The 24,390-nt window shown below is 45.6% G+C and overlaps 2 protein-coding genes across 5 annotated transcripts in view; one reads left to right on the top strand and one right to left on the bottom strand.

The window, feature by feature from the left end:
• Ppl (periplakin) overlaps positions 1–5,721 on the top strand; it is a 48,356-nt gene extending 42,635 nt beyond the window's left edge. The window contains exon 22 of the mRNA XM_052195266.1: positions 1,495–5,721. Coding sequence (XP_052051226.1) covers positions 1,495–4,155 — 2,661 coding nt within the window. The 3' untranslated portion in view covers positions 4,156–5,721. The remainder of the gene's footprint in view (positions 1–1,494) is intronic.
• Positions 5,120–24,390, bottom strand: part of Ubn1 (ubinuclein 1) — a 34,602-nt gene continuing 15,331 nt past the window's right edge. For 2 of the 4 annotated variants that reach the window (XM_052195268.1, XM_052195267.1), the window contains exons 8-18: positions 21,233–21,303; positions 19,754–19,883; positions 19,510–19,628; positions 18,814–18,942; positions 18,483–18,629; positions 17,606–17,656; positions 17,466–17,508; positions 13,441–14,661; positions 9,846–10,089; positions 9,524–9,613; positions 5,120–7,346 (exon numbers count right to left, since the gene is read on the bottom strand). In XM_052195268.1, coding sequence (XP_052051228.1) covers positions 7,297–7,346; positions 9,524–9,613; positions 9,846–10,089; positions 13,441–14,661; positions 17,466–17,508; positions 17,606–17,656; positions 18,483–18,629; positions 18,814–18,942; positions 19,510–19,628; positions 19,754–19,883; positions 21,233–21,303 — 2,295 coding nt within the window. In that variant the 3' untranslated portion in view covers positions 5,120–7,296. The remainder of the gene's footprint in view (positions 7,347–9,523; positions 9,614–9,845; positions 10,090–13,440; positions 14,662–17,465; positions 17,509–17,605; positions 17,657–18,482; positions 18,630–18,813; positions 18,943–19,509; positions 19,629–19,753; positions 19,884–21,232; positions 21,304–24,390) is intronic. The other 2 variants (XM_052195269.1, XM_052195270.1) reach the window with 2 other exon arrangements.

The following is a 24,390-nucleotide window of genomic DNA, read 5'->3' as shown; positions in this document are numbered from 1 at the left end:
CATGTTTGTGTGTGCAGGTACATGTACATGTTTGTGTGTGTAGGTACGTGTACATGTTTGCATGTGCAGGTACATGTACATGTTTGCATGTGCAGGGCAATAACAACCAAAGAGCCATCCTGAGGAATGTCATTTACCCCTTTTAAGACAAGGTTTCCTATTGGCCTGGAAGTAGGCTAAGCTAGCTGGCTAGCAAGGCTCAGGAAGCTTCCAGTTTCCACCTCCTTGATGCCGGGATTACAAGTGTATCTATACTAGAGCACCAAACCCAGCATTTTCCAGACAGTGCTGGGGACAGAACTCAGGTCCAGCCGGGTGGTGGTGGCACACACCTTTAATCCCAGCACTTGGGAGGCAGAGGCAGGCGGATTTCTGAGTTCAAGGCCAGCCTGGTCTACAGAATGAGGTCCAGGATAGCCAGGGATACACAGGGGAACCCTGTCTGGAAAAACCAAAACCAATACCAAAACAAAAACAAAAGAACTCAAGTCCATAAGCTTGCAGGGGATTCTTCTAGTCCCCAAAGTTATTTTAGGACTCAATGAAATTTATGACAGTATTATCTGACATAAAGGAACTAAAAGCAACTGACACTCCTCAGAAATGCTCTGGGTTAACCTGTCCACACAGTGGACACACTGCCGTTAAGCAATGATGTGGCACCTTCTATGCCAAGATGGTATTCTACCCCTCCAGTCAGAAACTGCAAAACAAAAACTATTTGCACAGAAAAAGTAATCATGTGCTCAATAAAACATATACATTAAAAAAATGTCTCCAAGGACAACAGACATCCCCTAGGGACAGGGCAGAGATGGGAAACTGGTATCACGTCAGACTCCTCTGTGTCTGCAAAACATTTTGCCGTATTCAATTTTTAAAGCTTTAAAAAGTAGCCCTAGAATATTAATGTAGTCCCCAGAAGATTACAGGACTTCAAATTAATGCTTCAAATTAATGAATTCTAAGTCAGGTTCAGGTAACTGAAGGGCCTTTATGAGTTTATATTGTCTAGACCCAAGATATGCCGCAAACACAGTCTGAAGTAGGAAATAACATTTTTCTAAAGGCAGGCTTAGAAACTGTAATGTAGTAATTGACAGTGTTTCCCCTCTGTGGTAGGGGGTTGAGTCATACCTGGCAGCAAGGCCCCCATTCACGGGTATAGCCAAAAGAATAGGATACAGACCATACAAAACAAAACCAACTAGTACACCCCGTGTTGTGCTACAGGTTTCACAGCTCAAATCACCTGTCTGATTCTGGGAGTTGTTTAATTCTTCTGGATATGGTATTAAATATTAAATCATCTTTGCTAGTACTTTATGACTTTCCATCTTGGACCAGTCTGCAGCTTATGGCTGCCTCTCCAACCACCCATACTAGCCCAGGTCCTCCCGCGTCTGAGGCTACCACAACCTTTGCTAGGGTGGCCTGGGCTCCATCTCACCTGTCTGTCTCTTAACCATGCATTCGTTGTCTTTTCTGCCACAGCAACCAGAAGGAGTGACCCATGAGACCCTGCAAGGGGGAAAGCCAGGCTCCGGCATGGAGGAAAAATGGAAGATTAAGAAGGAACTGGAGGAGGAGATGGAGCGAAGGCAGCAGCTGGAAAATGAGGTCAAGAGTGCCCAGGAGGAAATCCAGACCCTGAAGGATCAGGGGCCTCAGGAGTCACTGGTGAGGAAGGAGGTGCTGAAGAAGGTGCCAGACCCCGCCCTGGAGGAGAGCTTCCAGCAGCTGCAGCAGACCCTGGCTGAGGAACAGCACAAGAACCAGCTGTTACAGGAGGAGCTGGGAGCACTGCAGCTCCGGCTGCAGGCCCTAGAGCAGGAGACCAGGGATGGGGGACAAGAGTATGTGGTCAAGGAGGTCTTGCGCATTGAGCCAGACAGAGCCCAGGAGGATGAGGTCTTGCAGCTTCGGGAGGAGCTGGAGGCACTGCGGCGCCAGAAAGGTGCCCGAGAGGCTGAGGTGCTGCTCCTACAGCAGCGTGTGACCGCTCTGGCTGCTGAGAAGAGCAGGGTGCAGGAAAAGGTCACCGAGAGAGAGGTGGTGAAACTACAGAATGACCCCCAGCTGGAGGCAGAATACCGGAGGCTGCAGGAGGAGCACCAGCGGGAGGGCACGCTCAGGGAGAAACAGGAAGAGGAGTTGAGCTTCCTACAGGCGAAGCTCAGGAGACTGGAGAAAGAACGAGCCATGGCAGAAGGCAAGATCACTGTCAAAGAGGTGCTCAAGGTAGAGAAAGATGCAGCTGCCGAGAGAGAAGTCAGTGACCTCACCCGCCAGTATGAGGACGAGGCGGCCAAGGCCCGCTCTGGCCAGCGGGAGAAGACAGAGCTTCTCAGAAAGATATGGGCCCTGGAAGAGGAAAATGCCAAGGTGGTGGTACAGGAGAAGGTCCGAGAGATCGTGCGGCCAGATCCCAAGGCAGAGAGTGAAGTGGCCAACCTCCGCCTGGAGCTGGTGGAGCAGGAGCGCAAATTCAGGGGCGCTGAGGAGCAGCTGAAGAGCTACCAGAGTGAGCTAGAGGCCCTACGGAACCGTGGGCCACAGGTAGAAGTCAAAGAGGTGACCAAAGAGGTCATTAAATACACAACCGACCCAGAGACAGAACAGGAACTCCAGCGGCTCAGGGAGGAGATCATGGATAAGACCAGGCTAATAGAAAGGTGTGACCTGGAGATTTACCAGCTGAAGCAGGAGATCCAGGCCCTTAAGGACACCAAACCGCAGGTGCAGACTAGAGAGGTGGTCCAAGAGATCCTGCAGTTCCAGGAAGACCCCCAAACCAAGAAGGAGGTAGAGTCTCTGCGTATCCAGCTGTCAGAAGAACAGAAGAAACAGGTGGACCTGGAAGGGGAGCGGGCATCCCAGGAAGAGAAAATCAAACGCAAGGAGGAAGAGCTGGCCCAGGGGAAGGAAAGGGTTGTACGCCAGGAGGTCATACAGTATGAAGATGAGCCAGATTTGCGAGCTGAGGTGACTGCCTTCACAGACAGCATTGATGCTGAGCTGCGGCAGATTGACAAACTGCACGTGGAACTACGGCGGCTGCAGCATCGTCGCACAGAGCTGGAGAGGCAGTTGGAGGAGCTAGAGCGTGAGAGGCAGGCACGTAGGGCAGCTGAGCTGCAGGTACAGAAGCTGCAACAACGGCTGGCCGCATTGGAGCAGGAGGAGGCCAAGACTGGTGAGAAGGTGACCCACACACAAAAGGTGGTGCTGCAGCAGGACCCGCAGCAGACCAGGGAGCATGCCCTGCTCCGAGCCCAGCTGGAGGAAGAGCGGCACCGGAGGCAGCTACTGGAGGGTGAGCTTGAGCCCCTGCGTAGAAAGTTGGCTGCTCTGGAGAAGGCAGAGATCAAAGAAAAGGTGGTCTTCTCTGAGAGTGTCCAAGTAGAAAAAGGGGACACTGAGCAAGAGATCCAGCGGCTCAAGAAGAACCTCGAAGAGGAGACCCGGAGCAAGAGGGAACTGGATTCAGAGGTGACCCGCCTAGAAGCCAAGTTATCCGAGCTAGAATTCTATAATTCCAAGTCATCCAAGGAACTGGATTTCCTGAGAGAAGAAAACCACAAGCTACAGTTAGAGAGGCAAAACCTGCAGTTAGAGACCCGGAGACTCCAATCAGAGATTGAGATGGCAGCAACAGAAACTCGAGATCTGAAGAACATAACCACGGTAGACTCTGGGACCCACCTAAACTCTAGGCTGTGGTCCCTAGAGAAGGAACTGGATGACCTCAAGAAGATGTCCAAGGACAAGGATCTGGAGATCGATGAACTGCAGAGGCGCCTGGGCTCTGTGGCTGTCAAGAGAGAGCAGAGAGAGAACCACCTGAGGCGCTCCATAGTGGTCATTGACCCTGACACAGGTCGTGAGCTGTCCCCAGAGGAGGCCCACCGGGCTGGGCTCATCGACTGGAAAATGTTTGTGAAGCTCAGAAGCCAGGAGTGCGACTGGGAGGAGATATCAGTGAAAGGTCCTAATGGGGAGTCATCAGTAATCCATGACAGGAAGTCAGGCAAGAAGTTCTCCATTGAGGACGCTCTGCAGAGTGGCAGGCTAACTCCTGCTCAATATGACCGCTATATCAACAAGGATATGTCCATTCAGGAGCTGGCAGTCTTGGTGTCTGGGCAGAAGTAGGCCAGTCCTTCTGCTTGGCTTTTCTTGGAGATGGATGGATGGCTAACTCGTTCTCAGCAACTTCCTGGGTGTCTTCTGCTCCTTAGCCCTCATATAGACTTCTGAGCTAAGTGTTTTATCCACACTGTATCAGGCTGCTTACAGTGCGGCTACTGTGATACCAGCAGACACTAGCTGGGTAGCATCTCTCAGCTCAGCCTCATTCGGTCTGAGTGAGTGACCTGCCCCCACCTCTGATGACTTAACAACCTTGGTATCTTCTCTCCCTTTCCTATATGCTCTCATCATCAGTGCGACAGCTGGAAACCACAGCAGGAGAAAATATAGACATAACAAGACAGCATTGGCTTTAGTGTTATCACACAGTGACACTGAAGGCAGAAGGCTTCCTTTCTGCCTCTTTTGACTGGTCCACTGGGGCTGCTGACCTTCCTTCTTGCCATTCCATTTTTCTGACTGGGATCAAACTATCAACAGTGCCTGCTCAGTAGTGACTCTTATCACTGAACAGGGCTCTACACTAGAACGTGTCCAGAATCCACAATGCCTGGCTCTTGGTGCTAGAGTAACTAGCCAGGATATGCCAGAAAGACAGGCACCAACAACAGTTTGCTAGTTATGAAAAGATCTTAGTAATGGATGGTGTGCTGGCCTTACTTTCAGTGCCTTACAAGTCTTCCTCATTATCACACTGGCATTTAGGTAAACGACAGCTGTTCACCAAACAAATTTCTGCTTCTCTGTATTTCATGTATTATGTAAGAAAATGGGAAGTGATAGGCAACTTTATGGCATGAAAATAAAAATCTGGTGGCTTGATTCTAACTCATAGCAAGTATGCATCCTTTACACGAGGCTGAACCTCGGCTCCCAGCCACAATGGGTGTTCCATATACACCTGGGCTCCTATGCACTGAAGAATCACTTGCAAATAAAATAGTAATGAAAAAAATAAGGAAAGACATTTTGGAAACCTCAAAACAATTTATTGAATTGCTTTATACAAGATTAACAATTTCCACACCACCCCCTAACACCAACATAGTTGCGGCACAAAAGCCCCTCTCACACCTAAGAAACGGCCACGCCTGGTTAAGTCTCAGAACCTTGCACCCACCAAAGAAACCCTTGCATCCCACTGAGTTTGCTCTACCTCCACCCTCTGCTGAAGCCGGGCCGCAGGTCTCCCTGGCCCTGGATGCTTAAGTCATTCACTCGTTCATAACCACAAATAAAGCATAAACAAGGAAAAGAAATCTCATAAACTCCCCATCAAAGAAACGTTTCCCTGAGGCAAGAGGCATCACTAGATTCCTAAAGATGAGGGCATCCTGCTCTAGCTGCACAAGCAGTGGCACATGGGGAGGAGGGAGCACCAGAAGGGTGGGGTGCTGGGGCCCGTTGGTTGACGGGCAGAGGAGCCTGGAGAGTTCCCACTGCTCAGCTCCGCTGGCGGCCTCAGCTCGGCTTAGAGCTCAGCTATACAAATCTCTTCTTTGGCTCTTTTTGCTACTACCTAAGACTATTCTGTAAACAAACTGGAAATCCAAGTTGCAAAAAATATATGTAATAAAAGGATAAGGAATCCACATGGCCAATGTGAAAACAATTGGTTCTTCCATACAAAAGGAGTCAGAGCAGAGGCCGGACCAAAGAGCTGACAACGGTCTTGTTCCCTAAGTGGAAAGGTGGCCACCCCCACACGACTAGAGGGCTACTGAGCTCCAAACCCTTGAGGCAGGAACCAAAGCACACTTGGCCCACCCTAGGGTGCATACTGAGAGCGCTGATTACCTCCCCAAATGTTGTCTGGCTAGGCAGTCAGCCAGACCCACTGCGAGGCAGATTTACAGGATAGGCATCAGCCCTCCGAGTCCATATGAAACAGCCACTAGCTAAGTGTGACAGCCTGAAGATGGAAGCTCTGTAGTCAACTATCTTTGTCCTCCGTCTGCCCTCCAGACCCTGGACATCCCTCCTAAGTCTACACAGAAGCTCGCAGTCCAGAGAGCACCAGCACCCTAAACCTGTTCTCTGTGGCAGATGCTTCAGAGAGGCCTGTCCTGCAGCTCTGCCAGAGAGAGAGATTTCTAAGAGTAAGACAAAGTGGAATGTCTACCTGGCTTGGAACCCCTGGGCTCTCACACACAGAGGGCCGAGGGACTCCCCTGTAGTCCACCTGCATCAACTCTACAAAAGCAAAACAGAGCTGTAGCTCCACGGGAACCTGGGATTTGGGGGCTCAGATGACTTTCAAGTCAAGACAGCACAGGCTATGGTGTGCAGTCATTAAAAAACCCAATTAAATAAAACTGTCTTAAATACAGACTAGCTTTTAAAAAAGATCTTCATCTCAGATCCATTCAGTGGGCTGAATGGATAGGTGTGAGTTGTCAAAGTCTGCTCCACCAAAAAGGCACTGGAATTAAGTCTTCCTATAATGTGATGTGTGAAGAGCAGTCCCATTCTATCCAACGCATTCAATGGTAATGACGAAAAACAGCCCAAGATAGGTATCTTTAAAAATCCTACCACGATTGTTGAATCTATAAAGATCTTTTTCTCTATAAGAGCTTCATTGTCATGTTCTGAGGAGAAACTGGCCCCTACAAGGAGCACACATTATGTGTTCTTAGTATTTTGCAAGGTCCCCCACATGCGGCTCTGGCCTGAGTCTTGTCCTCTTGAATACATAGCCTGAGGATGGGATGGAATCACAACCATCCAGGGATTCTACTGTGGCCAGGAGTCCCTGACCAGTAGGGAGCTCTGAGACACACCAAATGCCAGGAGTTAGGCAGATCTAGAACCCAGTAGCCAACAGAGCTGCCACGGGTGCTCATGTACACTATGCTTCCCAACATAGTCTAGGCACACTTCCCAGCACAGAGCTGCCCCTTGACGTCGTCCAGCGACAAAGCCATGAGGCCTAGAGCACCAGGTCGGTAAGCGCTTTGTGAGCAGCAGACGCTGCCTTGGTTGGAGGCCCATCTGAAGTGCTAAGAAGTGCTCCATTTCAAACACACGCCTGCTCCAGAAGAAAAGCAGTGGGCAAGAAGAGCACAGCCACTGTCTTATCAGAGACATACATGTTGGGCTTCCTCCTAGACCTATGTCATTCAGTTCCATCCTCCAAAGTGGTCACAATTTCCTCGGTACAACAGGCCCTTTCCCATGAAGCTGTGAAGCATCTGTAAAGGAATAAGCAAAATCAGATCATTGTTGAAGTGCTCCAATTCCTTTAAGACAGCATAAACAAACTTCACAGGGACATAAGCAGCAAATGTCCCCCAAACTGCAGCCGTGTGCACTGCTACTTGCAGCATCCTGCATCATGCGTGAGCACTAGCACTTTTAAGGCAGGAGGCCATTGAGCACATCTATAGATCAGGCACTCTGCAACATGGCAAGGCCATGCAAGGCCTGATGACCACATAGAATCCAGACAATGTTCATTCTCTTGCCACCAAAATGTACTCAGGTACCACAGGCACAAAGACAAAGGTAACAACATCAAATCCACATGGAAGGGAAAGCAGGACAGAACCAAGTCTCAGTTCACAGGTAGACACAGGGCATTCCCTGCCTGCCCTACAGTCTCAGCTCACAGGTAGATTTCCCTGTCCATCCTACAGAGCCCATACTTGGAGCATAGCTCAACATGAAGTTCACTCTGCTAACCCATTTTGCATGGCTTCTCTTCTGATTGCCTCCACCGTTTTTCTTTTCTCCTTGAGGTACTGGTAATGGACACAGGGCTTTAAATATGCTGGGCAAGTACTCAACCACTGAATGACATCCTTAAATCTTCTGATAGCTTTGGAAGACCAGGGGAGGGAAAACACAAAAATGGTTCAAAAAATGTTTTTTTCTTTTCCTTTCTATCTGCCTCCCTCTTCCCTTTGTTGCTGAAAATTCTACAAATGCAAAGTTTGTTTCCAGTCCCTCTTCAATTACTTTGTTTCTCTGAAAAAGGGCCATTTCCAAAGCAGGTGGAAGTGGCACCATCTCATTTTCACAGCACACAGGCTCTCCATAGCTGGGGAGACACCCACACTGCAATTCACTCAAATGGCAGCCACCCACCCGTGTAGAGGAAGTCCTCAGATGTGACTACTTCTTCAAAGAATTGACTACTGTGGCTGGCTTTGCTCTTCAAAGGCCCAAAGGTTTCCCTCTGAGAAATGCAAACTCACTCTCATCCTACCAAGGCCTCTACAGAGTTCCCAGCTTTAAGACATGAGTACAAGGAGCCCACAAACAGATCCTAAAGCAGACAATGAGTTATGGGTCCACACAGTTCATGTGCAGGTCAAAGACACATCCCTAGAGTTTGCATCTGATTCCTGTCCTATACAAACCCCATGTTCCCTAAGTTTAGTCTTTCTCTCCTGATAGCCCAGGGACCTGGTTGGAACAGGTCTAAAGCGCTAAAAATACTAGGTCAAAATCAGGTTCTCATAGGGTTCTTTTTGTTTGTTTGTTTGTTTTGTTTTTTGTTTTTTGGAGACAGGGTTTCTCTGTGTAGTCCTGGCTGTCCTGGAACTCTGCCTCCCAAGTGCTGGGATTACAGGTGTGCGCCACCAAGCCCGGCTCTCATAGGGTTCTTAAACCAAAATTTCATGAAGTATCCATATGCAAGAATTCAGGAATCAGGACAGGATGAGGCCAGTCCATGTATGACAAGATGCCTGTCTCTGGCAACTATTCCCCGTTCTCATGCTCTCAAGCTGACAATATACCCAGAGCTCTTAGAGCTGCCTACTTCTGAAAGCACCATTCTATCAGGAGACACTGGCCTCATTCCAGGTGTGCTTCCAAATCTGTTTCAAGGAAGGTTTATACAGGGAGGACTGAAAGCCGCTTCTATTTTGAATCTGTGTTAAAAAAACTTCAGAGATAAAGAGGTCATTCCCTCACAATCATGTACTATGGTCTCTCACTATTCTATGGATATTTACACTATTTCAAAGAGTCTTCAGCCCCTGACAATGCATGGCCTGAATGCAGCATTTCACCATAAAGGCCCTAAAGTGCTTAACCTCTGGACAAGTAACACCATTACCTTTCTTTTCTTTAAATGCATATTAAGGGTTGGAACACCTGTTTCATACTCAGGCTCCATCATATACTGTCACATGGGCTAAGTCTGACCCAATGGCCATTCCAATAAGAAATCAGGAAAAGTCTCTCATATTATAGGCTTATATTATTCTGGAACCCAAAAAGACATAGCCTCAAAAGACAAAGCAAAATACAAAACAGTGATGATGAGGCAGAGATGGCTAACAGCGCCAGCAGCAAAGCACCTAAGGGTGGAGGGGTATGGTGCACAGAGTGCATGGCACACTGCCCATCTGGCATTTACCTGGCAGACTCTGTGGGACATGGGTAGACACAGCAGCATGTGGGAGAGGCGCTGTGTGGGGTGGGCTGGAGTGCAAGCCAGCCAGAAGACCTGAGAGAAACAGGAGGGGAGAGAACAAAACACACACATTGAAGACAGAACAGAAAAGCAGCTTGGGAGATCTAGAGCCCCAGGCAACCTGTGGGCCAGTCTGGAACAAAACAGCTATCCTGGGCACTAAGCAGCTTCCAGACGCAGGGGATGTTCCCATGGTCACACCAAACACATACAGGACCCAACAAGGCACACAACATAGGAATAGAGACAGGAGACAAGAACTTACTGTGGCTGAGGCCATGGTGGAAGGTCCCAGGGGCTGGACCTGTGACAATGGCATCCTTAGAGACTCCTGCTTTGGCAGAGGAGTCTGCATTGAAGGAGAGTACATGAAGTGGAAATGGGGTTATGATTCCCAGTGAGTTTGAGTTCATAGCCCCCGGAAGCTTGGGGTTGTTGGGCTTATAGGATGAAGACAGCAGGCTTAAGGAAGAGGTGTTGGACAGCAGCACTGCCCCGCCAGTTCCTTTCTGGGAAGGAAACACACAGTCAGAACCTGCCCTGTGAAAGGACCTACTACTTAGCACCCAAAAGAGGAATTAGGAAGTTTCTGTGAGTCAGTATCTAGGGGATTCCAGGGTACAGAGATAATTTTAACTACACTCCCAAGGGTTCCAACGCCCTTTCCTTGCCTCGGTGGGCACCAGGTAGTCATATGGTTCAAATACAATACACATAAAGGCAAAACACTCATACATATAAAATAAATAAAAACAAAGTTATCTCCATGACAAATTTTAAGTCTAGAGGAACCCTTGCTCCCACCCAAAGCTTCCATAAATATAAACAGTATGGCAGGTTTCTCATTTAAAAAGATCCAACTGAAGCCGGACAGTAGTGGCACATGCTTTTAATCCCAGAACTCAGGAGGCAGAGGCAAGTGGATTTCTGTGAGTTCAAGGCCTGGTCTATAAAAGAGAGTACCAGGGATACACAGAAGAAAAGCTGTCTCAAAAAAAAAGAAAAAAAGAAAAAGGAAAGGAAAAAGGAAAGGAAAAAGGAAAGGAAAAAGGAAAGGAAAAAGGAAAGGAAAAAGGAAAGGAAAAAGGAAAGGAAAAAGGAAAGGAAAGGAAAGGAAAGAAAAGAAAAGAAAAGAAAAGAAAAGAAAAGAAAAGAAAAGAAAAGGGAAGGAAAGAAAGAAAAGAAAGAAAAGAAGGAAGGAAGGAAAGAAAGAAAAGAAAGAAAAGAAAAGAAAAGAAAGGAAGGAAGGGAGGCAAAGAAAAACACAGCAAAACAATACAAAAAGACAAACAACTGAAAATGATATGATGAGATAATGGCAACAGGCAGTCCTCCCTCATGAGACAGTGACATCCTCCCACAGGCAGTGCACTGAGTGCATCATAAGGTTAGTATAAGCTTAGTTATATAACCATATATATATATTATATTTATGTAAACAAATGTTTAAATGGATATACAATATACAATAAATATATATAATTATAAATAAATATATTCTCATTTTAAAAGATCTACCTGGTTTTATAAGTGTATTATATTTATATATACATAAGTATGTTATAAATATATGATTAAATATAAAGGTAATGAGGTTAGATTTACCATCCAAAATTTAAAATTTAATTGGTACACTGAACAAAAAGACTTTTATAGTCCAAACAGAATGAGGTGTTCCTAAATAATACTCAAAACTGGTTCCCCACATATTCAAATTCACATGAACGTGAACACTTCTGCCCATCATTGGATTTTTAAAGTTAATTAGAAAGCTTCATCGCAGCACTACAGTGGAATGTGGCTAGTGAAATCTGACTGCACAAGATCATACTTTTTTTTTTAAGGTTTATTTATTTATTTACTATATGTAAGTACACTGTAGCTGTCTTCAGACACTCCAAAAGGAGTCAGATCTTGTTATAGATGGTTGTGAGCCACCATGTGGTTGCTGGGATTTGAACTCAGGATCTCCGGAAGAGCAGTAGGTGCTCTTAACCGCTGAGCCATCTCTCTAGCCCCAAGATCATACTTTCAATAAGACTAGCTAGTATGTACTCAGGAACCCAGAAAGTCTTGTTCAGCTGGGTATGGTTGCAGACACCTTTAATCCCAGTACCTGACACTGGGCTGAGTTGCACGTTATCTACTATAGACCCTTATTTCACTTTGAAAGGGTATACACGTCCCAAGAAAGCGTAAGAAGCCTACCTAACACAATAGAGATCTTTACCATGGCTGCAAACTTCAATCCAAGGGTTCATAGGAAACAAGAAGTCCTTGTTCTATTTTTGAGACAGGTCCCATAATAGGCCCACACTGACCTATTATGTAGCTGAGGATGACCTTGAACATCTGATCTGGCTGACTCTATCTCTCAGTGTTGGGGTTACAAGTATGCACCATTGCCCAATTTGTATGGTGCAGGGGATCAAATCATGGCTTCATGCAAGCTAGTCACACATTCTAACAACTGATCTGTATCACCAGCCTATAATATACTGTTAAGGCAACATTAAGTGAATAATTTTCCTTTTTCCTTTCTTGTTCTAGCAGTAGTAGAGATTGAATGTAGTGCCTTGTGTATGTTAGATAAGTACTCTACCACTGAACTAGAGCCTGAACCCTGAGGCCTGAGTTTGAATCCTCAAAACCCATATAAAACTGAGTATGTTAGCATGAGCCTATAACCAGTACACCTAAGATAAGTGCCACCACTCAAACAAACACATGTGTGTATATACCATTTCTTTTTTCCTGGAAACTAATATACACAGTCACTATATGGGGTGGTATGGAGAAAGAATCAAGACCTTGCTAGACCAACCTGTCTTCAATTCTTTAATTACGTGCATGTATAAGGATATATATTATACACAAACACACACACACACACACATGTAACATATATATTACATACATATACACATATAAATTCGCGTGTTTATGTGTGCCAAAGGAGACCGGAGGCTTCAGACCCCCGCATACTGGCGTTGCAGGCATGTGTGAGCTACCTGATGTGGGTGGTGGGTTACCAACCCAGGAGCTCTTCAAGACAGGTAATGTACACTCCACCCCCAGCCCTGTACCAAGTTTCTCTGTGTAGCTCTGGTTGTCCTGGAACTCAGAGATCAGCCTGCCTCTGCCTCCCAAGTGCGGGGAGTAAAGGTGTATGCTGCCACCATAGCCTGGTGACCTGGTGTTATGTGCTTTTTCCCCTCTTAACTGCTGAGCTATCTTTCCAGAGCTCTTTTCAATTTAAGAAAGGGTCTCATGTATCCGGGCTGGTCTCAGTTTGTAGATATGTAGCCAAGTCTTGCTTTTAACTCCTGATTTTGCTTCTATCCGTGGGATTATAGATGTGTGACAATGCCCTTGGCCAAACTTCTCATTTTACATACACCCACACCCTACACCTTCCCTGCTAGTCAAGTCACCTTTGTCCTGCAGAGTTCCTTCAAGCTAATCAGAGAATTGCAACCAAAAGGTACTGCCACTTTGTACTGAGGTATAAACACGTCTGACTGCTACCTAACAGCTGAAGGTGCTTCCATCTGCAAAGGCAGATTCTAGGGCTCACTCTACTCCTCACAGGCTCTATCTAACAGGGGCCCAATGCCAAAAGATGTTCCCTTTCTTTTCCCTCCCTCCCAGTTCCCCTGCTAAGACATTCAGTTTATACCAGTCCTCCAATCACCAGTAAAAGTGAGACTTAACAGAAAACCCAGTACTCACCCCAGTATCTAATCTCACTTAACTGTCACCACCTCAGTTTCAGACCACTTTTACAGACCTGAGAAAGACAAGCAGCCTTATCCCTAAAACCTTGCAGCTGGGGAAGGTTGCAATGTTGGAATACTCACTGGCAAGGAGGTAGACGATGTCACGCTACTAACTGCAGCAGGCTTCAGGGAGGAAGTCAGTAATTTTGCCACTCCCTGGGTCCCACCACCAGAATCTCCATTTGGACCTCCAGGCGGAGCCACAAGGGTCAGCTTCTGAGTAACAGGTGTTTTTTTCACAGAAGAACTTGGGGCAGCTCTGCTAGCAGGCTGTCCTGTGGAGGGAGGCTGCACACCAGGGAGCAAGGTCCCAGAAACAGAACTCTGCACTTGGGCTCCTCCTCCAGGCGATGGGCTGCTAGAAGCCCCATGTTTAGAGACTGAGCCAGCAAAGGGGCTATTCTTATAAGATGGCCCCACAGAGCTGGCGGGGTGCAGCTTTGCTGGATGGTTGATGGTGGTAGAATTTGAGGCTGTCGTCTTGTGGGAGCTGCTGCTGGAGGCTGATGAACTTCCAGAGGAGGCTGGCATAGCGGCATGGAAGGCCTGGCCTTTGGCTGCTGTCTTTACCAGCTGCAGGAGGGAACGATGACACTGTGGTGAGGTGGCCTTTGGGCCTTGCAGCTTGTTGACAAATGGGGATGGGGGTGTGAAGCTTTTCTGCTGTTGAGTGCCTGCATGAAAGACTTTGACTTGGGGACCAGGCACGGGAGCTGCTGCCTGGGATCCATGAGACGTCCGTGGCAAACTGTGGTGCTTTGCTTTGGACTGGTGCAAGTCAGGCATACCCTTGCTAAGGGGAGCCTGACAGGATAGCTCTTTGTAGCCAGAACCCTCTGGCTTTTTCTCCTGAGAGGACTGCCCCAGTGCTAGAGCCTGCTCAGCCAGAAAATTGAGAGGTGACTGCAGAGCATTCGTGGGGGGTGGTACAGAAGAGCTGGGCTTTGCAAAGTTCCGTTTCTCTTCTGTACACAAAACACCAACAACTTTTTCTGTTGGTGCTCTGGAGGGTGCAGGCAGTGTGAATTCTGAACTATTGGCTGCTCTGCTGTTCAATACAGCCAGCTCCTTAGACACAGCATCCACAGAGGAGGCTGGATTCCGGACCAAGTCTTCATCCAGTGAGTCCTCCAAGGTGACAGGAACAGGGTCAGGGAGGCCACAAGTTGCCTGGGATGGATGCTCCCTGCTGTTTGCCCCAGTGTTCAGGCCTCCGCCCTGATGTTCTGAGAGCAAAGTAGTGGGACCACCATGTTGTCCTGATGGGATAGAAACTTTTTTGTCAAGTTTAACAGATGATTCCTAAAGGAAAATGGAAATGCTCATAGTTAGATGTACTCAAAGATGCCAACAGTGGCCTGTTATGAGGATGTCAAGTGAATTCAAGCTTACTGGGTAATTACAAGTGATGGTTGAGTGTAGGTACCATGTCTGCTTTGACTTGTAGTACTATTTGGTCATATGTGGTGGAGGCTGGTTTTAGGCTAGCATTCTTTGTTGCTAAGTATACATATGCCCACAGCAAAACTTTTCTTCTTTTAGTTTCTGAAATACTATAAGGATTACTCACTATACTTGCTAGTTGTATATGAACTGCCTAATACCAGCTAGAGTAATTTGAAAGTAGTAATCTTTTTTTGTTTTTTTTTTTTTTTTTTTTTTTTTTTTGAGACAGGGTTTCTCTGTGTAGCCCTGGCTGTCCTGGAACTCACTCTGTAGACCAGGCTGGCCTCGAACTCAAAAATCCACCTGCCTCTGCCTCCCAGAGTGCTGGGATTACAGGCGTGAGCCACCACCGCCCGGCAAAAGAAGTAATCTTAACTGAGAAAATACCCATACAAGATTGGCCTGTGGACAACCTGTGGTGCATTTTCTTGATTTTTTTTTTGGGAGGGGGGAGTTTCTTTCTTTGAATTATTTTATTTATATTATATGAGTACACTGTATGTGTCTTCAGACACACCAGAAGTGAGCATTGAATACCATTACAGATGGTTGTGAGTCACCATGTGGTTGCTGAGTATTGAACTCAGGACCTTTGGAAGAGCAGCCAGTGCTCTTAACCACTGAGTCATCTCTCTAGCCCACATTTTCTTGATCAATGGTTAATATAGGAAGGCCCAGTTCACTATGTGTAGTGCCACTCCAGGGCTGGTGGTCTTGAGTGCCATAAGAAAGCAGGCTGATAAACTGGTATCTCCTGTAACCAGGCAAGACTTCCAATGGAAGAACTGGGACATCAACCCAGTCACAAAACCTTCAGCTTACAATCTGTCCTGCCTACAAGATGTGCTGGGGTAAGATAGAGCAGAAATTGAAGGAATAGCCAACCAACCACAGCTCCAGGTTGAGACCCATGCCATGAAAGGGAGCCCAAGCCTGATACTGCTAAAGATACTGTTATACTTGCAAACATGAGCCTAGCTTAATCATCATCAGAGGCTTCCAGCAACTGATGGAAACAGATGCAGAGACTCACAGCCAAGCATTAGGCAGAGCTTGAGGAATCCTGCAGAAGGGAAGTAGGAACCAAAGGGGTCAAGGACACAAGAAAACCCATAGAATCAACTAACCTGGGTCCATAGAAACTCACAAAAATTAAACTACCAACCAGGAAGCCTGCATAGGCATATATGTTACAACTGTATAGCTTGGTCTTCACATGGGTCTCAAAACAGTGGGAACAGGAGTTGTCACTGACTCTACTGCCTGCCTTTGAGACTCTTTCCTCCTACTTGGTCGCCTCCTCTAGCCTCAATAAGAGAGGATATGCCTAGACTTTCAGCAACTTGATATGCCAGGGCTGCTTGATATCCATGGGAGGCCTCTCCTTTTCTGAAGAAAAACAAAGGAAAAGTGGATTGGGGGGCAGGGGGACTGGGAGGAGATGAGGGAGAGGAAACTGAATCAAGATGTAAAATTTAACTGAAGAAGAAGAAGGGAGGAGGAGGAGGAGGTGGAGGAGGAGGAGGAGGAGGAGGAGGAGGAGGAGGAGGAGGAGGAGGAGGAGGAGGAGGAGGAGGAGGTTAAATAAACCATAAGGAACAAGCAGCACTCTTCTATGGCCTCTGTATTAGTTCTTGTCTCCAGGCTCCTGCCCTGCTTGGGTTTCTGCCCTAACTTTTCTGGATGATGGACTATAAGCTGTAAGACAAAAACCTTTTCTTCTCCAAGTTGCTTTTGATAGGATTTTTTTCCCCACTTCTGAAACATGTTTTTTCTATGTACCCTGGCTGTCCTGGAACTCACAGAGACTGCATGCCTTTGCATCCGAAGTATTGGGATTAAAAGGCCTGTGCCACCACTGCCTGGCTTGGTTGTGTTTCTGTTTTTTATCACAACAGTAGAAGACTAAGCCTATTGGCATTTACACTATTTTGAATGCTCCTGGCTAAAATTATAGACTAATGAGAATTACTTTCAATTAACTTTTTTTCCTCTAATTTTTCACAATACCTGTCTCCCAGCCATTCTAATGGGAACAAAATAAGATCTCTCCCATTGCTCCTGTGTCCCCAGTACTTAACACAGTATGTTCTCACAGATTTTAGGAACCTTTCATATACTCAGGAATAAACTTCTGATCTCACAATCTCTTTAAGCAGGGCTAAGCGAATTCCAAGTTTCCCAACTGGTACAAGTTTGGCAAGTACCAAAGGTCTCTCCTGAGAGGTTTCTGTGCTGTGTGCGATGGGTATCCCATGTCTGTGCTCCATCCACTGTACTTCCCCTATGGTCCTCCCAGGTAACTGACAGACACTTCTCATTCCTGCTACTGCTACAAACAGCAAGAGTATATACTTCTTCCCCCCAAGAAAACTACCATGCAAGTGACCTTTCACATTTACAGTGACTTTGCATTGCACCCCTTTGGGGCTGCCTCAGACTTTGAGCCCCACAACCAAAAGAACTGCGCTGGCTGAGTACTGCTGGGAAAACAAAGGCTAGAGAGAGTTACGTGGCCCAGCTCAGATGTCTGTCTTGGTCAAGAGCGCCATCTCAATAATTCTTCTCAGTGAAGTGTAACAAGCTACCACAGTCATTCAAGAGATTTCCTGAGCATAGCTTCAGGACAGTTGACACATGGCCCGAACAGGCTGACTCACCTTCATCTTGATTTTTGAGGGAGCTATTACTTTCTTCTTGGCCCTGCTCAAAGAAAGGAACACAGAAATGGTTCAGAAGACATCCACAAGAAAAGATTAAAGTAGCAGTGCCCCAAGAAATAAAATTCTGAGGTACTTACAGAAGTGACGTCAGGTGTCCATGGCCTCGTCGACTCTCCTTAAAGAGAGTCCTAAAAGAAAAAGAGCCGGGGTATCATATCTGCCCCACTATGCCACAACTCTTCTTCTAGATTGTTCCTGAAGGCTCTGGTACTCAGTGGCACTTAATCCAACTGAGGGGCCTAATATGGTCTCACCAACTAACCTACAGCCAGAACTCTAAGCTTTACCAAGAAAGCCAATGGCTTTGCTGCAGCCTATCATAGCCACAAGTTCCCCAAGGCAGTGGTGCTATTTAAATCCACCCAAGGAAAAAATGTCAACATTTCCCCCCCCCAGGGAAACGCAACAAAAACTATCTTCATATAACCTAACCTATAAGGAAAGAACAATAATTCCTGAGGTTCTTTCATCTGTCTAAAGCACCAATGAATCAAGCCAACACCTAACACAGTCTTTACCTAACCACCCATGCCCTAATAAAGCACATGTGCTCCCTACATGATGACAACACACATGAAGGAGATTCTGGATAGAAGCTCAACACTAAGCTCCAACATGGAATTAGCACCGCTCCTCATGAATGAAACTTTTTGGGACCATGAGGAAGTCCCTTAGACGACGTCTATCTCCTAGCCTCTGGTACAGCCATTGCATCAAATAATAAAGTCCATACTGTGAGGAAGAGAATGCAGTCAATCCTCCAACTAAAGAGGAGTGAGGACTTACGAGGACTGAACTCCCGCAAATAAGATCCCTCTTATAGATTAAGAAGACTCCTTTATAGATCCCAGTATGTCCCTAAGTACTCCAGTGACATCAGAACTGAACAATGAGACAACAACCTATGAGGGCAGGGATCTGTCAGCCCAGACTGTCTCACCACAAAGGCCTCACCTGGCCTGCATCCAGCCTTTGGGCCAGAGAGGCTTGACCTCCGCATCCAGAAAAGCTTTCACACAGTCCTCCCAGGCTTGGGCCTTACTGTTCCTCTCCAGATCACGGCTCTCCAGCTTGATCTTTACCACCTGGCACAGAAGCTCCCTGAGGAGCAGAGAGAGAGATCAGAAACCTCCCACCACCCCAAAGGCTGTTTCACAGTTGCCACTGTGTGCTTTCAGCAACACATGAAAGTAATTAATCCTAACCTTCATTAGCAATATGGGGACAGGCTCAGACACTGGTCTCACAAACCCTCCAATGACGCAAGGTCCCAGTATGTGCACACCTGATTTCATCATTCCACTGGAATTTCTTCCGGGGTCCCATTATTCTCCGGCCCCCCTTTTCTTCATCCTCTTCTTCATCAGAACAAATCCGTTCTCTCTGCTCCTTGTCTTTCTCTTCCTCCAGCATCCTATAGAGGAAATAGAAGAACTTCTGAGGTCTTCCTGCCCACCAGATTCCCACTTCTCCCTTCTACAATGTTCTCCTTAAGATCAGAAAGTGCTAAATTGCCTAGAGAAACTCAACAAAAGCTGTCTTCATATAACCTAACCTACAAGGAAAGAATAATAATTCCTGAGGTTCTTTTATCTGTCTAAAGCACCAAATGAATCAAGTCAACACCTAACACAGTCTTTACCTAACTACCCATGCTCTACATGTATTCCCTACATGGATGACAACACACAAGAAGGAGCAATGTAAAAAGTGTTGGAGAAGTGTAAAACAAAGAGACAGGAACCTGGAGAGATGGATCAGAGTTTAAAAGCATATACTGCTCTTTCAGGGGATCCAAATTCAGTTTCCAGCACCCCAGCTCACAATCACCTGTAACAACTTCAAGGAAAGACTCTCTTCTGGATTCTGCAAGTTCATGCACATTTCCACAGACAACTCACATGTGCACAAGTAATTTTAAGAGGAAGTAGAAGAAAATACACAAAGATAATGATACTCAAGAGAGATGGGACACACTTACTTAGCAGCCTTTGCCTGTGTGTGTGCTTGGCATTCATCCTGGTACTTGGCCACCTGCTCAGGCATAGCTCTACCAATAGCATCCTTGAGCTTCTGGAGTGGCTCTTTCAGGCGCCCACCCTACAAAAAAAAAGGATATAGTACAGGCTTGGCTCATGCACCAGTCTTACACTGAGGACCCATAATGGGCTATCAAAAGGAGCTAGTGTAGCAGATGGGATCCTTAGGCAGACTCTGACACCCACCTGTTCGTAGAGGTGAAGTTTCCGAGCACGCTTGACTAGAGCATCCTTGCTGCAGGGCAGGAATGAAGCCAGATAGGCAAACACTCCAGAACGGATTTGGCTAGTCAGCTCCCGAGTTTGCACCTCTATGCTGAAGAACACAACACAGTCATCAATGGCCTGTAGCTCATGGTAAGTTTCCTCTTCCTTAGGTTGCAGACTGGAGAAGAAAGCTAGGCACCAAAAGTAGGCTGAATCTTATCTTGATAGTCACACCATGTAACCAACCATGTGGTTACAGCAACAAAATCTCCAGCAGCAACAAGAAAAACTCTCAAGCTTGATGAACTTGGCTAGGAAAAAACAGTCAAGGCTCTTAGGTCAAGGATAAGACCAAGTCAAAAGTAGTCAAGAGAACAAAACCAAAGACAAAAAGATATGAGTATTAAATTTTATAAACAAAAAATATGAAAGCTTTAAAAGTGAAAGTAACAAATTGCTTGGAGTTGGCAGGAAATATTTTCCAACAATATTTTGAAGATTTATTTTTCTTTCATGCAAAGTGTTTTGCCTATATGTATATGTCTGTCCCATGTGCATGCCTGGTGTCCATGGAAGCCCTAAGAAGGCACTGGATCCCTTGGACCTAAGGTAAGAAACCAGGTTCTTAAAGACAGTTGTGAGTCACCATCTTGGTACTAGGGACCAAAACCAGGTCCTCTGTGAAAACAATGGCAAGTTCTCGTAGGTACTAGAGCATCTTTTCAGCCCTCTCCACCACAATCTGATTTTCAGTTACTAATTCTACCCATGATCATGAGATCAGGAAAATCCTCACTGTTTAGTTTCTCTAGCCAAACAAACAAACAAGCCTGAGCTTTCTGTATGTGGCACAATCAGGCAGGATCTTTGTTGACACAAAACTCTTACCTGATCCTCAAGGTACTCTTTGAAGGCCCGTGCTGGGCCAAAAGGTCCATCCACACCCTACTCAGTAGAGGCCATTTGTGGGAATATTCAAGTCTTGATAACTGTTCTTACATAAGCAAAACCCTGTTGTTGAGTACCAGGCTTCCCTGCTGCCTTGACCAGGAGAAAGGTTGCAAAGCTGTGGCCTGACATGGCTTAGCTTTGTATGCTTGCTGTTGTCCTTATTAATACAGTTCAGACAACCAAGCACCTCAGGTTTGGGGAGCTCTGGGCAAAGCATCACAGGATGAAGTGAAATGGCAGCACAAATAAAAATGAGGCGGAACCCTGAGAGGCACCTAATTCCCAGCAGACCTGAGGTCACCAGGTTACCATTCATTTTTCTGCATTCTTTTTTTATCACATACTTGCCAAGAAATCCTCTTCCAATTATGACAATACATGTATTACATCATTTTAATAATGTCTGTTGCTGAAAATTAGTAAGGTCTATCATTTATGGCAACAGATGCAGTGTCCCTGTTTCATTTTAAATAGGAGAGCAGAGACAAACAAACAGATGATACTCACTCTAGCAGGATGCCATTAATATCTTGAGTGAAGAACTTCTGTTTGCTCTCCCCCTCAGCAGCTCTGGCAGCCTGATTCACAGGAGACAGTAATGGTAATGTGTTAGTGCCCTTTCCCCATGCACCCCTCATACTCACCAGCAGGAACACAGTCACCGCTCCCAAAGAGCACCTGCCAACAAAACACTCTCTCACTCTCTACTATCTTCTTGACTATTCCCCAACCCCAGATTAAGATCACCCCCAAAGCTGATGCAGCATCTATGGGTTGAGTTTCTTGGGACCTACTACAATATTAATCATGGAACAGAAAGAAGTTATCCTGAGACATCTAGCTAGAGACCAACTCAGCCAGCTGTCTAGCTTCTGTGTCCAGGATCTTACCAACTATACTGTAAATTGGGATTTCTATACTGTCAATGGTAGAAAACCAACTAAGACCTTCAGCAAAACTACAAGATTTAAAGCAGCAGTTCTCAACCTTTCTAACGCTGCAATCCCTTAATACAATTCCTTCTGTTGTGGTGATCCCCAACCATGAAACTATTTTTGTTGCTACTTTGTAACTCTATTGCTGCTGCTATGAATCATAATGTAAATATCTATATTTTCAATGGTTTTAGGTGACTCTATGAAAGTTGTAACCCATGGGTTAAGTAAGACCTGCTGATTTAAAAGCTTTTATGTATCAAAAAAATAATGAAAAGAAATAAAAATACTGTGTACTCTAGTACCCAGAGAGAAGCCTCCTATCAGAAAAAAAATGACTGTGTAGCTTCAGCACTTAAAGGACATCCTTTGAAAATCTGTACGGTATCCCACACCCTGACTCCTGAATTATGTGATACTGAAGATGACAACTTGGAGAACAAGTCTAGAGATCCCTGAAGTGACCATAGCAAAGACTGGTAGTTCTTACTCATAGCAGCACATGGAAGTTACCTAGGCAGGTTTCCCTATCCCAGGCCAATCAAAACACAATCTTGGGAGCTAGAACTGAAGAGTGTATGTTCTTGACAAGTAGCCCAAACATCAGATCTCTCTCAACATACCACATGGTGATTCTAATGAGCAAAGAGGGTTGGGAATCACTGGTCTAGACAAAAAGATGCTGACCTGAAAATTAAGGCAAAATACAGTTTCTGAAATCAAACTGGATACAAAATGGGGACGACAAAGGTGACTCTCTGAAAAAGATATGTAAATATTTACTCTTCTGCCTTCTTGTAATTGCAATCTCTGGGTCCTCCTGGCCCCTCTGACCACTCCACTTAACTATTCTACAGGCCCTTTATACCCCGCCCACCAAAATCAGAGTTCAAAGGCTGAGACTGACCTTTAACTCCCGATTCTCAGGCTTCTAGATCCCGGCAGATCCGTCAAATCTAAGCCTCTAAATCCTGAACCCTCTCTTCTAAACTCTGGACTAGTACTTCCAATTACTTCTAAATCACTTCCAATTACTTCTATAAAGGGGTAGTGAGTGGCCTTGGATAAACAAGCAACTTATTAAAACTTACTTGCTTGACCCCCTAGATTCCTACTCATACCTGCACCTTAGTCTTCTTAAAACACCTCACTAACTTCCTTAGAACCCTATAAGGGTTCTTTTCCAGACTCAAACCCAAGCATTACACATGGTTTTCCATCGTCTGCCACTAGCCACCCACCCACGTCAGCTCTCCTCGTCTCCTCTCCTACCATATGAATATCCCACTGTCCAACCACTCACACTCAGCTCTGCTGTACTTAATGACAAGGATCTCTTGTGCTGAAGACTAGTCTAACTAACACTGTGGTCTCTAGTCTGAGTCCTAGGTAGCTCAGAGGTATTCTTTGATCTCTTTTCAATCTGGCTATCTACCTAGCCATCCAAACTTCAGCCTGTTCTGTACTTCAGCCTGTTGTCTACCTCTCTATTGTCTCTTTACATGACAAGATCGTGGAAGAGAAGAACTTGAATCTATGTCATTGTATTCACTATAGCTATCAAGTCACAGGTCCACTGAATGAGTGAAAGAAAGAAAACATATGAACAGACATAATTTTAAGACAAACTAGATGGAAAAAGATTAAATACTGACTAATCAGAAATGAATATGGAGAAACTATACAAAATTCAAGCTTCTAAGGATACCTTGGCTAAAAGATAACCCAGAAGAAACAGATGAATGGTAGGACACAAACACTGGGTAGTGGAAGAAAGAACATGTGTAGTCTATTTATTATTTTGTTTTATTTTATTTCATTGTGTTTTATTGAGGGAGGGTTTCTCTGTGTAGCCCTGACTATCTTGGAACTCACACTGTAAACCAGGTTAGCTTCAAACTCAGAGATTTGCCTGCCACTGCCTTTCTAATGCTAGGATTAAAGACATGTGCCACCACTGCCCAGTGTGAATATTATTTCTAAATTAACTTATTTCAGTTATTAATTTTTAAAAGATAGAGTCTTGCTGTGTATCTAAGGCCAGCTTTGAACTTACACTATAACCCAGACTGCCCTCAAACTTGCAATCCTGAGTTCTGGGTGATAGGATTATAGGTATAAACTACTATTCATGACTAAAGGGTACGTGTAATTTCTAAAACATGCAGATTCTATCTTGGTGCTTTTCTAGAGCAATGGGATTCTGTTACTTTGATGTTTGGAGGTTTTGTGTCTATGTTTGGGTTAGTTTGCTCCCCTTACCCTTGCATTGCTGGAGATAGAATATGGGGTCTCACATATGCTATTCCAGCCCTGAACCACTCAGCTACAGCCTCAGTTAATACAGAAGAAAATAAAATTGAATCCTGTCTGTGTATGTGTGAGTGTGTACGTGTGTGTTCCCATTAGTGTTGCTGTGTGTGTTTGTACTGGTGTAAGCCGCGGCCAGCAGACCACCTCAGCTGCTGTTTCTCAGGAGCCATGGCTTACTGTCCAAGGACTCTGGGGAGTCAAACCTTGTGTCCACATGCTTGTGTAGCAAACATTTGACTCTCTCCCCAGATGAGTTACTGTTTTGTTTAAAGTTATACTACTAGTTCTAAGACCCAGAAGTATCCTTAGTAATTCAATCTCACTCCTTAAGCAGATATTCAAGTGTCACATTGCTCATCAGGGCCATCGACAGTTTTAAGTTTGCAAATAAATATTCCTTTTCTGAGCCAGGGTTTT

This window comes from Apodemus sylvaticus, chromosome 10, assembly GCF_947179515.1.
Source record: "Apodemus sylvaticus chromosome 10, mApoSyl1.1, whole genome shotgun sequence".
NCBI lineage: Eukaryota > Metazoa > Chordata > Mammalia > Rodentia > Muridae > Apodemus > Apodemus sylvaticus.
The sequence above is the reverse complement of the archived record's forward strand: the minus strand, read 5'-3'. Positions and strand labels throughout refer to the sequence as shown.